At 39.3% G+C, this 15,385-nt stretch overlaps 1 protein-coding gene across 1 annotated transcript; it reads left to right on the forward strand.

Annotated features, from left to right (window-relative positions):
* Positions 1-2,147: 2,147 nt before the first annotated feature.
* LOC113154399 (macrophage-stimulating protein receptor-like) lies at positions 2,148-14,359 on the forward strand. Its single transcript, XM_026348584.1, has 21 exons — positions 2,148-2,256; positions 2,912-4,198; positions 6,735-6,911; positions 7,022-7,141; positions 7,243-7,413; positions 7,539-7,705; positions 7,869-7,998; positions 8,114-8,250; positions 8,996-9,175; positions 9,306-9,402; positions 9,550-9,780; positions 9,969-10,115; positions 10,221-10,380; positions 10,494-10,586; positions 10,985-11,191; positions 11,383-11,463; positions 11,547-11,728; positions 11,885-11,994; positions 12,306-12,471; positions 12,556-12,692; positions 12,920-14,359. The coding sequence occupies exons 2-21, from the start codon at positions 2,996-2,998 to the stop codon at positions 13,164-13,166; spliced, it is 4,143 nt and encodes a 1,380-aa protein (XP_026204369.1). The 5' UTR covers positions 2,148-2,256; positions 2,912-2,995; the 3' UTR covers positions 13,167-14,359.
* The last annotated feature ends 1,026 nt before the right edge of the window (positions 14,360-15,385 follow it).

The raw sequence follows: 15,385 nt of genomic DNA on the forward strand, positions 1-15,385 counted from the left end.
CTCTTATAAAAAAAAAAACTCTCTTATTGTTACTTCATTGCTTCAGTGTTTGAAGTCACAGAGCAGAATAATATGTGTACAGTGCGAAACTGAACTAAACTAGTTCTAGTTTCAGACGTGTGTGTAAGAGCATGGAAAAGACAGCACAAGTCATAGACACAGTCTTATGCAACATGCAACTTAAACGATTGTGAAAATATTTTTATATGCTACATGGAGGATGGAGGTTTAATTGAAGGGGATGTCTTATGTCATTTTACTATTTTTCCTATTAGTCAACTGATTTTGTCACAAAAAAAGCGAAAAAAAACAAAAACATGAACTGTTATTTATATATTTATTCAAAGCTGACTATTTATAAATGTCCTAAGACATGTCTGGAGGTAATCTTCAACATTTCCACAGCGACTGTAACGATGATACACTCTATTGCATAATGCATTAGGTAATTCACTCCAACAATCTCAGTGTAGTGAGGCGTCAACGCCATCCAGTAAAGAACAGTGCTGCTGTGTTCAGAGTGGCCAGAAATGATTCCTCATCACATATCGACTAGAGACAGACAGATAACAAAACATTAACACTACTGTAAGTGAATGAGGAACACACTAATTCAGAACCAGGAATCAGTCTCAGGAACCATTTGTTGGCAGTGATTTCTTACTGTCTTTCCAAAGTAGAGAGTAAGAACAGTGCACAGGTTTAGTCCAATGACAAAATCTATTTCTTAATTAATATGAAACTTTTATTTGACCAAAATATTTATGACATGAATTCCATAGCATAGATTAACTGCACTGACAGAGACTTGACTCAACATTTTACAGCTGCAAAGATACATACTGTACATTAATATACGACTAGGTTTGGTAGATGATTAACACATAAACCCCTTCAAACAGAGACTAGACTGATCCATGTGAGAAGTGTAATTGTGATACTTTGTTTGACTGTAATTGTACATTGTATAAAAAAATAATTCCATTAAGCATTTATCATTCTTGTATGAAAGAGAAAATCCTACAATAACTAAACCTATAAGGAAGTAATACAACTGGAAGCAGTTTTGCCACTTGCACAACTTTGTGGGAATTTATGGTGACTTCACTTGCGGTAAAGAACTCTTCTGGGGATCTGATCTCAACCAAAACATATCTCTGGAGATTCTCATGCTTAATAAAACCACAGTCTAATTGTATAGATCACATTTAGGGATGTTTGTTTAGCCCCTTCTTATACAATAATGCTGCTGCCCTATTTGTTTCATTCCTCCTTCACATCAATGGTATTTCTAAGTGTGCACAGCTACATTTGAGCTGGAAGAGAGGCGCTCTGGCTGCACAGGGATCAAATTCCTTTCATAGCTTTCTGGCTGAAGGTGCCTGAATTTGAAGAGTAACTTCATTCCTCATCTTAGAGCAATGCAATTTTGGCAATCAAACTCCTGCAGGCGCACTGTGTTCAAATGCTGAAGACGAGTTTCCACTGAACTTGTCGAACTGGCAGTGAACGCCTGAATGGAAAAGAGTTGCAGCTCGTGTTTTGTCTCCTGGGAAGAAAACAGAGAGGAGGTTTTTAGAGGTGAACAGATTTCGCAACTATCTCATGCTTCCTGGTTGCGGGTGCGGCTTCGTCAGACTGCACCGCTTCAGCAGCAGCAGGGCACTATAATAAAGTCAAGTCACAAGGAGGAGGGTATTTTAGCGTTCAGCTTTTCAAAATAAACCTTGAATCTCGAAAACATCTTTTTTTATTATAATAATTATTATTATTTAATGGGCATACATAAAATAATTAACAGTAGTAGTAATAATGCAGTATAGTGTAATTTACACTAATATGCTAAATAATAATAATAATAATTTGAGCGTTTTAATTTTTATACACAACAACATTAGAGAGGCATCCTATTAGTTTTTGTCAGGTACAAAAACTGTGCAAAAGGATTGGGGCTGTTTGGAAGTCAACGGGAAGTCATATATTCTGCACTTTGTTTTAGTTTATTTATTTTAAAGCTGATTTCTATTCAGTCGCTGCCATCGTGAGGGACGTGTCCCGGCGCGCTTTTATTTTGAAGGTGACTGTGACATCCTGCTTCCGTTCATAGATCGTCTATTGTCCCGGTGACTTGATGCTGGATGAGTTTCGGTGTGAACCTCCTGCCAGTTACTTACTGGCTCTCAGGTGTGACGGCTTCAAAGTGTGAGAGGCCCCGGACACATCTCAACGAAACCACAAACACTGTGTCGAAGCGAGGTAAGATCTGTTTCTGCTTATTTAAATAGGAGAGAGAGGACATGTGGAGCATCTACAGGTCAGGTCCACGTTTATGAAACAGCAAAGCTCACAGTGAGTTGGGAGTTATCAGACACAGTTATGGACGGTGCTGATCTTAATTAATAGATGTGTTTGTTTAAGGTGTCACCTTGAAGAGCAGTGCACACACACTCCTCTGTGTTTGAAAATAAACTAATAAGCAATTAAGATGTAAGACGTGAGAATAAAACAACTTTACAGTTTTGGTTTAAGCTTAACTATGTGTGTGTGTGTGTGTGTGTGTGTGTGTGTGTGTGTGTGTGTGTGTGTGTGCTGAACATATCCTTAGTTGCTTCACATGTTGCAGCACGTCACATCTCGCCCAAACTCTTGACTCTTGTAATTTTTTTCAATTTTTTATCTCAGTGCATATCAACTCTTGTGTATCTTAAATCACAAGGCTTGGAGGGAAACGGCAGCTGATGTTTTTTTTTTTTTTTTTTCCAGTTCCTCATGTTGTATTTTTAAGTTCAAACAAGCCTGATGTGTTTACATGACGAGGCGCGCTTCAAAAACACTGAGTCTCCGTTGAATGTGTGAATCAAAAGTCACCGCTCTGTTAAATCTTACATCCCTTCTCTGTCTTCCCTCACAGAGCTCCTGTTGGTCGCCCAAAATGTTTTCCTTTATTAAAGTATCTTATAGGTAACATTTAATCACAGTGAACTGTGACGTGGAGATGGTCACTTGGGCCACTTTGCTGACACTATGGCTATGGATACCAACACAAACTGCCTGGGGGCAGCACACATGTCATTCTACTCCTCGCAGATTGGTGGATTTCACTGTGAAATACTCCATCCCCTACTACCAAACAGCCACACCCATTCAGAACATAGCGGTCAACTGGGACAAGGATGAGGATGAGCGAGAGGTGTACATCGGATACCAGAATGCTATAGAGGCAGTCGACCATAAACTGAAAAATATATGGAAAGTGAAAACTGGACCTGTTGGCAGTCCTGAATGTATAACCTGTCCGGTGTGTGACATAGAAACAGATCCTGGAGATCCAGTGAATACAGACAATGAGGTTCTACTTTTGGATACATACTTGGCATACTTGTACATATGTGGAAGTACTCAGCATGGGATATGCTACTCTATTGACATTAGTTCTCTAGATCCTAAACCTATGTGTTTATACAAAAAGCAGCAAAACTCCCCATCCTACTGTCCTGACTGCCTGGCCAGCCCACTTGGCACCAAGGTCACCATCGTTGAAGATGGAGCCACATCGTATTTCTTTGCAGCAGCATCTGTCAATGACAAAGTGGCAAATAGATATCCTAGGAGGTCCATATCAGTAGTGAGGCCACTTTCAACTGAAGATGGCTTTGATCTGGTCACAGAGGGCCTGACTGTGCTCCCTAGTCTGCAGAACTCTTACAGGATCGATTATATCTACAGCTTCTCCACCAAAGACTATGTCTACTTTTTGTCTCTGCAAAGAGAAAATCCCACAAAGAGCAATTCAGCTTTTCAGACCCGTCTGGGACGCCTCCCAATAACAATTCCTGAGAAATGGATGTATAGAGAAGTGGTTCTGGAGTGCCGGTATGAGCCAAAACGAAGGAGGAGACGCAGAGAGAGTTTCAAGGACGTAGTATATAATGGGCTACAGGCGGCACACTTTGGGCAAGCAGGGAAGGACTTAGCTGATGATCTTGGGGTGGATGAGACAGAAGATATGCTGTATGGAGTGTTTGCTGAGGTGAACGAACATGCCCAGCCTCAAAAAAACTCAGCCCTGTGCGCCTTCCCCTTGACTAAAGTAAACCATGCAATTGATAAGGGTGTGGAGGCCTGCTGTAAGTCAGGCACCGAACAGCTGTCCAGAGGTCTCTGCCACTTCCAGCCGTGCGAGAGCTGCCCACATGAAGTGAGTAACTGTTTTTTTATGCTTGGCTGTCATCAGTGCAGAGCAGTACAAAGGTTGTCCCATGCCCAGACAGGAAGCGATCCATTCAGACAAACAGTGTATAATTAAGTTTCCTGGGTTCACAACAATGTAGTTTATTATTAAGCTTTTTATATTGTCCCGAGCAATTAGGGAGAGTGTATTATAAGAATACGACAATGAGTACACAGAATAAATGTTTACTGGTGGAATATTGTATACCTGTGGTACCTGTGATAAAGGTGTGTGCCTCTGTGTGTAAGAGAGCAGGACTCCATGAGATAACTGGGAGGGGTGGATGACTCAGTAGTGTGACCTGCAGGTTGCCACACCGCTTCCCTGCTCTGCTAGGTTTTATTATCAGAGCTTTGATACGAAAGTTGTTTCATCAGATCAGATCTGGTTTCCTAGTTGATGTGCTACCAGAGAAGACAGGTAAATGGGAGGTAAAGGACATTGAAACTCTTAAGTAGTAACATAACATATAGAGTTCACTGTAACTCCGTCAGTGAGTGAAGCTTTTTGCTGTTGTTCTTGAAAAAGGTGCAGTCTTTCCCTTATAAAGAGCTCATACTGTGTCCTTTGAGCTCTTACAGCCGTGTGTACAGGAACGTGTGCCAACAAACACAAGTTATAAATCGTGCTGATAAAATTGTGGAATTCCATGGGGAGGCATAGTTTTGGTCTGTGTCTGGCTTTCATACATTTCGCTTGAGTAAAAAAAAAGTAAATATATTAAAGAAGTGAAGAGCAGGGAGGAAAGAATCACTTTAAACTCAGTGAACTGATGCTGGCTGAAACTGTCTACCATTCACACTATTTCTAGAACTGGGAATGTGCTATAAAACATTTTAGATACCATATGTATTTAAGTGTAAAATGTTGAAATCCATTGACAAGAAAAAATATATGAACCTTTTGGAATTTCATGGTGTTCTGCATTAATCGTTAATTTCTCATTAAATGTGATCTGATCTTCATGTAAGTCGAGAATATTAACATATATAATGTGCCTAAAATTCCCATATTCTACTATAATAACCTCCAATAACCTCAACCAGGCGCTTCCTGTAGCTGTTGATCTCTGTAAAAGAAGAATACGTTTATGTGAGCCATGCCTCGTCAAAACGAGCTTTCAGAGGATCTACAATCAAGAATTGTTGGTTTACAAAGGCTTACAAAGTGATAGTAGTAGTTAGAAATTCACCAATCTACAGTTAGACAAACAATCACAGAGACACTTTGAGACTGTGACTATTCTACCAATTAGTGGGCGTTTGATTTATGCCTGCTTTGCTGCATCAGGGCCTGGTCAGCTTGCAGTGATTGAGGGGAAGATGAATTCCCAAGTGTATCAAAAAATTCTTCAGGATAATGTGAGAATGCCTGTAAGTCAGCTCAAACTCTTTAGACGTTGGGTGATGCAACAGCACAATGACCCAAAACACACCACAGAATGACTTCAAAAAACCAAAATCCTCCTTTTAGAGTGGCCAAGTCAGAGCCCATACCTCAACCCAATAGAGATACTATAGAGATGACTTGAAGAGAGCCACACGCATGAGACGTCCAAAGAATATGACAGAACTAAAGCAGATCTGCAGGAAGAATGAGCTAAAATTCCTCCTGAACAATGTTCAGGTCTGATCCAAAGCTTCAGGAAGCCCCTGGTTGAGGTTACTCCACTAGCACTGTAAAGTTTTAAGATCAGATTTTTATGTTGTTATTTTAGGCACGTCATATTTGTTAATACTCTTGACTTAGAGATCTTGAAGATAACAAAAAGGAAGTCCAGTTGCCATGAGTCAACTTTACCTTGACGTCTGAGAATCTTAACCAACATCTTTACTTAGCTGAAGATCAAATCACATTTTGTGACAAGTTAATGCAGAAAATCATGTAATTCCAAAAGGTTCACATACTTTTTTCTTGCCACTGTACAAAGTGACTGAAAAGCACAAATTATGCCAATGTAAGGCATTCAAATAGTGGGCAGCTACAGTAACAGGGGCGTGCAGGGGCAGGTCGGCTACATTACTTTGCAGTGGAATGTTTACTATAGGTTTAACATATCCTCTCCTTTTTTAAATAATAACTTTCGGTGAACTGTGAGTCATTCACTACCTACAATCCTCACTCATCTGTCTGCCTCTTCTTCTGCGTATGCAAAGATACAAACAGTCAAGTTTCAGTGATGACGATCTGCCCTGAGAAACAGTCCTAAAGTTCAGTATATAGAACTTGAGTCACTCATGGTTTACAACCTTCTTACTCCCACAGTTTGTTACTATGACTGGAGGCAAGGCTCGAGCACTTCCTCTTGAAATAGATGATTTAAGATGCTCTTTGTTTGTTCTTTACACATTGCGCATGTTTACAGCATGTTTCTAGGGAGGGGGAGTAATGCTAAAGAGAGGAACAAGGGATAAAAAGTCTGTAACTGAAATTTTGATCATGTGAATTCTTGTTGTGACTATATGCTAACACCATGCTGTATGTGTTTTCTTTTCTTGTACAGAACTCTGAAGGTACTGACACATGCACTGAAATGCCCACTCTGGTGTCAAAGCCGTATTACAGAGTAGACCTTTTCAACAGGCAGATGAGGGATGTCCTGTTCACTTCTGTCCTGGTCACTACCTTTGGGAATCACACACTGGGCCACTTTGGTACCTCTGATGGCAGGATACTGCAGGTAACGACATGCCTGGGGATGAAATAGTAGCGTCATTAAGCGGTGTGCTAGTGGATTTGTACACTTTACATTTGTAACATTGGGACATTGTCTCTGTCTCACTGGTTTAGGTCATTCTTACCACGTACAAACCCATTGTTTTTGCCAACTATTCTCTGGGAGAGACCGCAGTCTCCAGGACAGCAGCTGTGTACTCAAAGGATTCACTTCTCTTTGTAGTGGGAAATAAGGTAAATTGTGTAGTTTCTACTGAAGGTACTGCATTTCCTTTGACTGTTTTTTTATGTCTCTTATGTCTGGCTTACCCTATCCTCATATTTCTCTCATAAAGATGTTCAGAGTTCCCTCTGCAGGACCAGGGTGTGCACATTTTCAGACATGCTCCATGTGTTTGATGGCTCCACGTTTCATGAACTGTGGCTGGTGTTCAGGAACCTGCTCAAGGCAGCAGGAGTGCACCTTGAAATGGAACAAAGACTCTTGTGCACCTGTTATAACAGAGGTAGTTCCACTGATAGCTGTAACTGATTAACCGGTGCTTGAAGTTTAAACACCATGAGTCATGAAGGTGCATAATTGAACTGAGAAGCTGAATGCCGTTCTGACCGGCTTCCCTTTTCTCTGCAGTTTTTCCCAAAAATAGTACCTGCTGGCGGTGAGACAGAACTGACGCTGTGCGGTTGGGAGTTTCAGTCTTCTTTGCGACCTGCCATCATCAGCGGGGTCACCCATGTTATCAAAGTGGGTTCTGGAAGCGTGTGTACCATCCTACCTGAGAAGAGCAGTAGTGAAGTGTGAGTAGCTCACGTGCAAAAATACTATGTGCACAATGCCGCGTGCAGTTAATCTGAAAAGTGGCTTCATTTGCTGCTTATTTCTGTCTGACAAGCATCCAGCTCACTGGAACTGGCATCTACATAATTCCTAGACATACAATTACTTTTGTCTTTATTGCAGCTTAATATGCAAGATAAAAGAAAAAAAGGCAAATCAGAACCTGAACATCACTCTGGAAATACATGAGAGGGAAGTGAAGGGCCCCTACTCGATCCAAGGCACAGATCAGACGCCTGGCTTCTCTATTGTGGTGAGAACGATGTTTTTTTATTATTTTGTATCAACTCTACAGAATGTGCATAATGCGGGATACGAAAAATATATTGATCGTAAATTGATATGTTTCACATATGTTTTTTTATCAGGAGCCTGTCATAACAGATATCATACCTGACTGTGGACCCCTGTTTGGAGGGACAACAGTTACCCTCACAGGCAGATATCTTGATTCTGGGATTGAAAGGTCTGTTTTCTTTGCTGACAAAAAGTGCAACAATCTAAGGTGAGAGACAAGACTGTTACTGTACAGTACCACTCAAACGTTTGGGATCACTTGCAAATGTCTTTGTTTTCCAGAGCAAAAAACATTTTCATGTATTCACAACAATTTTATCCATTTAATTTAAAGCAGACACTTGTATTCAAATTAACTTACAAGTGAGGAACAAGGTAAAGGCAGAGTAAGAGTGAGGAGGTCTTGCCTAATTTTGCTGTTACATAAACAAGCACAAAAAAGCAGCCCAAACTTCATTGTACAAAATATATCAGCAATATTTGAAGAATAAGCAGTCAGCAGGAATTCCTATTGGAATCAATGAATTAAGACAATCCATCTTTTGGGAGATGCCACTCCAGGTGGCATGGGGTGAAATCTCATCAGATTATCTTGAAAAATTGGCAGCTGGAATGCCTAAAGTCTGCCAGGCTGTAATTGCTGCAAAATGTGTTTTTTTTTTCTTTTTTTATTAAAGCAAATTAAAGAAAACATATATTATAATATATTATAACTATAATTTTCATCGAAATCATTATTTTTTAATACATGCCCTTCTCTTTTGCTATATTTTCTACTCAGACTAATTTTGTGTGTGTTTCCTTGGAAATTAATACAATTTTTAAGTGATCCCAAACTTTTGAGTGGTAGTGCATATGGTGTGCAACACAATATTTTCACATATTAATAATAAGTTAAAGGTTTTAAATACTGTGCACATGTAGTTACTGTGATTACTGTGTATTACTTTCAGCATTCCTGGAGGAAATGGGAATTTGTCTTCAGTTGTTTGCCAAACAGCAGCTGCAGCAAGTCTTGGAAAGGTTCGTGTGAAAATCATCATTGACACCTTGCAAGTGACCGCCACTAAGATGTTCCTCTACAAGAAAAACCCTGTTATAACCTTTGTACATCCGCCCTGCAGCTTAAGAAGGTAGGATACTGACCTCTGATCATAGTCTGCTCTGACTGTAAGGCTTCAAATGAAGTTAAGACACTTAAATGCAACTTAGACTAAAGTAGGTTAATGCTATTTATTAACATGCTAATTTACTTTCAAACAGTGGCTCCAAGCTCATGATAGAGGGTCAGAATCTTGATTCTGCCCATACAACTGTGGTTCAGTACTCTTCCAAAAATCTCCTGCATCCTCTTTATCAAGTAAGTTGACTTTTTACCCTTAATAAAATGAATCTTCACATCGACATATGAACCACATAAACACCACTGCAGCTTGGGGACGTTTACGGGTGTCCATCTATACTCATCTCACCTAAGTCAAATTCATTCCTTTATTCATTCATTCAGGTCTGCAACGGTTCAATAAATGCCACACATATGGAGTGCCTGGCACCTGCTTTTCAAGAGGAGATGTCAGAAGAAAAGTCTGATGCAGGAAATATTTCTATTCACATGGATGGGAAAAGTGACCTCTGGAAAAGACGATTTGACTACCACCCTGATGCCATAGTCATCCCCTTTGAAAGTGATGATAATGAATTACTTCTAAAACCAGGAGACACAGAGGTTTCACTGCATGTATGTTTACAACAGTTTTTCTGCTTATATCTTTTTATTTATCTAATTTGGAATACAAACTCATTTGTTTGCATTAATATCTCAATAATATCAATACCATGATAGTTACTGCATGTGAATCACTTGACACAAAACAATAATACTGTATGCCACGTCTCTTTAACTGATCTTTCTCACATATGTAACAGCATAACCACCTGAAGACGATAAGCATGTGTATGAAGATCACAATGACAATTGGCGACATGCAGTGTAACGCTCAGGTTCTGTTAAACGAGCTGACCTGCAGGATTCCTAAAGGCGTGGTCATCCCCAGCGAGGGGTTACCTGTCAGGGTGAGAGCCTGCTTCCTTATCCTAAATCACTAACAGAAAGCGCTAAATTAAATGTATTAACCTTAATTTAATTTGAGGATAATATATATTTTTTTACTACTCTAGGTGTCTGTGAACAAGAGAGTTTACAATGTGGGTAGAGTCGTCTACAACAACAACCATCACACAGTCATAGTGGGCATTGTGCTGGGAATCATTGCTGCATTGGTCGTTGGTGCTGGCCTGGCATTACTAGCAATGATGAATATAAAGAAGAAAAAGAGAGGTTAGAAAAATTCTACACCTTTAATATTATGATTTGTCATTTCTAATGGTCTTTTTCTACTTTATTATACGTTTTAATATTCAGTGATTTATTTATTGAACGTGTCCTTTTAGCCAATATAAACATAGAGAGTCGTCTATCAACTATGCTGTCACGGAGTCGCATGGAAAGCCAAGATCTTTCACCGACAGGCGACTACAGACGAGGCGAGTCCCCCAAATTCACCCATTTATTCATAAATCCATATTTAGCTGTTTTTCCATCTATTTATTCATTTTTCTTCATCCAGTTCACATCGCAGTCACACATTCAACCATTCGCATGATTGTAATATATGTATATTTATAAATTATAGGTAGAGCTAAATAAATAGAACGATGTAAAACACTGGGGTACAAAATGATTTAATTTCTCTATGTCTTTGTACTATTAACAACCTGACCAATAGAAAAATCTTACATGTATTCAGACTGTAATTCTTTCACAGAAACTAGAATAATATAATAATATTATTATTATTATTATTATTATTATTATTATTATTATTACTATTATATGTTTTAATCATCTCCATTTGTGTGTTTTTCTTTGTTTCTTACTGTAGATCTGTCCAGTCAAACATCAGGCTCAGGAGGAATGGCCTTCCAAGGTTTATTATATGCTGCCAGTTATGATCATCTCGCTGTTCCTTTAGTCACACGGGACAATGTCTCGATGATCAGCCTCAGTGCTGATCTCCTTGAAGAGGTCAAAGATGTGCTGATCCCTGCTGAGATGCTCAGAATTGAGGATGACCAGATTATTGGCAAAGGTAAATCTCTTGTTCACAAGCAGGGGCTACCTGCCTGTTAACGCTGACCTTAAAATTTGCCATTTCAATTGGACTCTTTGTCATTCTTTCTCTGTGCTTGTTGTTGTTTTGCATTTCCTTTTCACTCTTTTGCTGAAAAATTGGTAGATTGTTTTCTACATGAATGTCATCCACTTATTCTTCTTATCCAGGCCACTTTGGGACGGTGTATCATGGATATTTGATGGACAACAATAAACAAGAGACACACTGTGCTGTCAAATCACTGAACAGTATGTGGATAGACGCAGTACTTTTTTTAAAATTATCATTATATGAGCTCTTGGCTGATAAACGGTATGTATTTTATGAACAGGGATCTCAGATTTGGGGGAGGTGGACCAGTTTCTCAGAGAAGGCATCATCATGAAAGGTTTCCACCACCCTAACATACTGTCCTTGCTCGGCATCATGCTTCCCAAAGAAAGGCTCCCTCTAGTGGTTCTGCCGTACATGAAGCACGGCGATGTGCGTCATTTTATCCGTTCTGAAAAAAGGGTAAATTACGTAATGAAACTTCCTCAACCAGTAGGGTCATGACTGTGAATATTTGCTCTTTTAACCTGGCAAGAAATGTTTACAGCTTCAGACAATGAACAGTGGTTTAGTCAGCTCTTGTTGTCTGTTTTTGTTGTTTTCCTGTGTCCTCCGCAGAACCCAACAGTGAAAGACCTCATAGGGTTTGGGCTTCAAGTTGCCAGGGGGATGGAATATTTAGCCCAGAAAAAGTTTGTCCACAGAGATCTAGCTGCACGCAACTGCATGTGAGTATGAATCATACACAGATTACAGGTCCTTGACATACCAGTGGAAAAACTTTGTTTGGCCTACAGGAAGCTGTTTCACTGTTGACAAGTTGACTAAAGTCCAGATAATGAATTCTAAGTTTAAGACACTAAATGAGTAAAGAAATAAAATCTAGATGTGATTGTCAGTCAAAGTTTAAACTTCAACAGCGTCTGGTGATGGAAACATTTGTAGAGAGTAAATGTCTAATTTTACAGATCAACTCTGACTTAAATTTAAAGTGTACCTGAGTTTGAAGTTCATCCTTTCTTTTTTTTTATTTTTTAAGGCTGGATGAAAACTTTACTGTAAAGGTGGCTGACTTTGGCATGGCACGGGATATTTATGACAAGGAATATTACAGCATTCAAGATCACAAACGAGCAAGGTTACCAGTGAAGTGGATGGCCATTGAAAGCCTGCAAACACAGAAGTTCACGACCAAGTCTGATGTGGTTAGTATGCTTCATCCAAGCCACAGAAATAAGACTATGTGTATTATATTTGCATGTACAATACATTTCGTATGTGTTTTCCAGTGGTCGTATGGCATCTTATTGTGGGAGCTGCTGACCAGAGGTGCTAGTCCATATCCAAATGTGGACCCCTATGACATCACACACTACTTGCTGAAGGGACGTCGGCTTCCGCAGCCTCAGTTTTGCCCTGATGATCTGTAAGAGGCATACCAGCACCCTAAGTATCATGTCAACGCTATGATACGACACTATTACTTCAGCTTTTTTTTTTTTTTTTGAGGAGAATAACTCATATGGATTTATTTGTTATCTCCGCTGTAAAATTGTTAAACTCATAGTGATTGTCATTTAGTACTTTACCCACCTGCTTATACTGTATGAACTCATGCATTTCCTCATTCACCTACATGTATTCATTCCACAGTTATTCGGTCATGCTGGCGTGTTGGGACCCAGAGCCTGAGTGCAGACCTGCGTTCCATAGCCTGGTAACAGAAGTGCAGCACATCCTGTCCTGTCTGGAAGGGGAACACTACATCAATCTGAAGGTTACTTATGTCAACTTAGACCAGCCGAGGCCTTACCCTTGCCTGACTGAATCTGCCGATGAGGCTGTGGATTCAGACTCGGACACAGATAGCCATGCTACCAGTTTTGTCCCAGTGTCATAAATGAAGATGAACAGGTTGCCTGATGATCATGTTCTTAAAATGTTCTGATTTAAAAATCACTAAAGGTACTCAAGAAAGAACTCTTGTTAGAGCTGAGACAAAATCACACTGGTTGTTCTCCATCCTGGTTATAACACTGTATTTGTAACAAAGCTGATTGAAGTAAATGTTTTTCTTTCAACATCGTCTTACATCTGAAGCACAAGTGTGAATGTGACTAAATGAATGTAACATGCTTTTGTGATTAATAGGAAACCTTAATAGAAAAGTATGTCAGGGTACATGAGAATATTTTATATTTGCCTCCGGGTCACGATATTAGAGTATTAATATGCAATCTGTAGGAATGCTTACTTGTACTCAGGGGTTTACTGTTTTGCCTTTTTTCTACATGTTTTGTTGTTTTGTGTATCTAATATGGATTATGCCCCTTCATATAGGCTATAGAATGTATTTAATTTAATGGACACATAATGACTGAAATCTGCTGAATTAAGAGTGACTTTTCTGTGCTGTTCAAGTATCAACTGAAGCACATTTAGTATTAGTCTCTACCACTAGAGGGCAACCAATCCCTCCTTCTAAGAGGCACATGTATGTACGTATTCACACGCACACACACAAATTATATATATATATATATATATATATATGTAGTAGTGATGCCGCAGTGATACTCAAGCACAGGTCAAGACAATGGTGTTACACAACCGGTACAACTGTATTATGTTGGGCAAATGTGACAAATTCAATCTTTCAAATGAATCAACAATCAACACAGCGCCACAGTTTGGGGAATTTCTTTGTTTTCATGTAATTAAAATGATCCACAGCTAATTAGACAATCCAAGACATTTGCAAATGTATGTACTGATCTTTTCTTTTTCATTTTTACAATGCAGCATGATTTAAACAAAGAATTTGTTTACTTTGACCAGTAATCTTTATACCATGGGCAATGAATCTGGTTCTGCTATACTTGATACTTGTTTTTTCTTTCCCTGCAGCCTGAACTTTTTTTATTTCTTTGCGCTGTAAATATTATTTTTGTTTAAGAAAATACTTTATTATACGTACTTGTCTCTAAAATATGTCAACAACTGATGCCTCCCTATGTCTCCCTGTACCCTCATCTCCAATAAATAGTACAATCCTTGCTGCCGGTGGGCGAAGCCAACCCAACCTAAAAACCACCTAAATCCCCCACAATGTTCTGGTAAAAATGCAGATCACTACAGCAAGAAAAAAAGTACAATAGTTCCTCATCAAAGTGGATCATCAAAGATTCTGAGTGCAGTGACACAGGTGCGAGGCAGTATAACTCTCTGCTGCTCTCTGTTTTCTGCCTGGTAGATGAGAGGGAAAACACACGATTAGAGATCTGAATTATGGCAGCTCCACCAGTATGCAACCTCATCCCTAATCTGTGTATCTAGCATTTGTAATATTCTATGAATAATTTATGGATCTAAAATCAGATGTTTTTTTACATCCCTTGGCTCCAGGTACTAAACAAGTGGTGACTAACTCTGATTGTGTGCACATAGAGGTTTAGGATTTGAAAAAACAACCTGATGTACTCAGCTGAAGACTGAGCAGAAAGCTAAAATGACATTTTATCTGTCACTGTCAGCAGCCGTATAGCAATCTTAGCAAATGTTTTATACAAGCATACAGAACTAGACATAAATATTACTGGCCATTTGAAGATTGGGTTACCACTGACTCAGTGCAGATGTTTTAAAAATGTATTTCTACACAGCACATGATGAAGAAAAGGTGGAGTGTGGGAAAGAAAGGGAAAGACACTAAATAAACATGAGTTGCACATAAACCCACAGTGGGGAAAATACTCAGCCTGAACCACACCTAGCCAGCAGAAGACAGCTGAATAAATGAAGAAAGTTATCATTAATACAAGGTTGAACTCTATAAGCAGACATACTGCAAATGTGGAATAGTTTGTTAATTGTGTCACTCAACTGTGGTAACAAGGGTGCTGGCTAATGTCAGGACAGACATTGTTGACTGTGTTGTTCCCCCTCATTTAAAAAAGAGAGTAATAGGCTACCTTACTGACATTTCAGATACAATACCAGTGTGCCAGATTGTTATATTTAAAATTCCCGACTGAAGAATATGTTTCTTTATTCAGAAGCACCAGAAACTGCATTGTACTACTTCATTTACACAGGCACACACACACACACAGCACAGCA

This window comes from Anabas testudineus, chromosome 5, assembly GCF_900324465.2.
Source record: "Anabas testudineus chromosome 5, fAnaTes1.2, whole genome shotgun sequence".
NCBI lineage: Eukaryota > Metazoa > Chordata > Actinopteri > Anabantiformes > Anabantidae > Anabas > Anabas testudineus.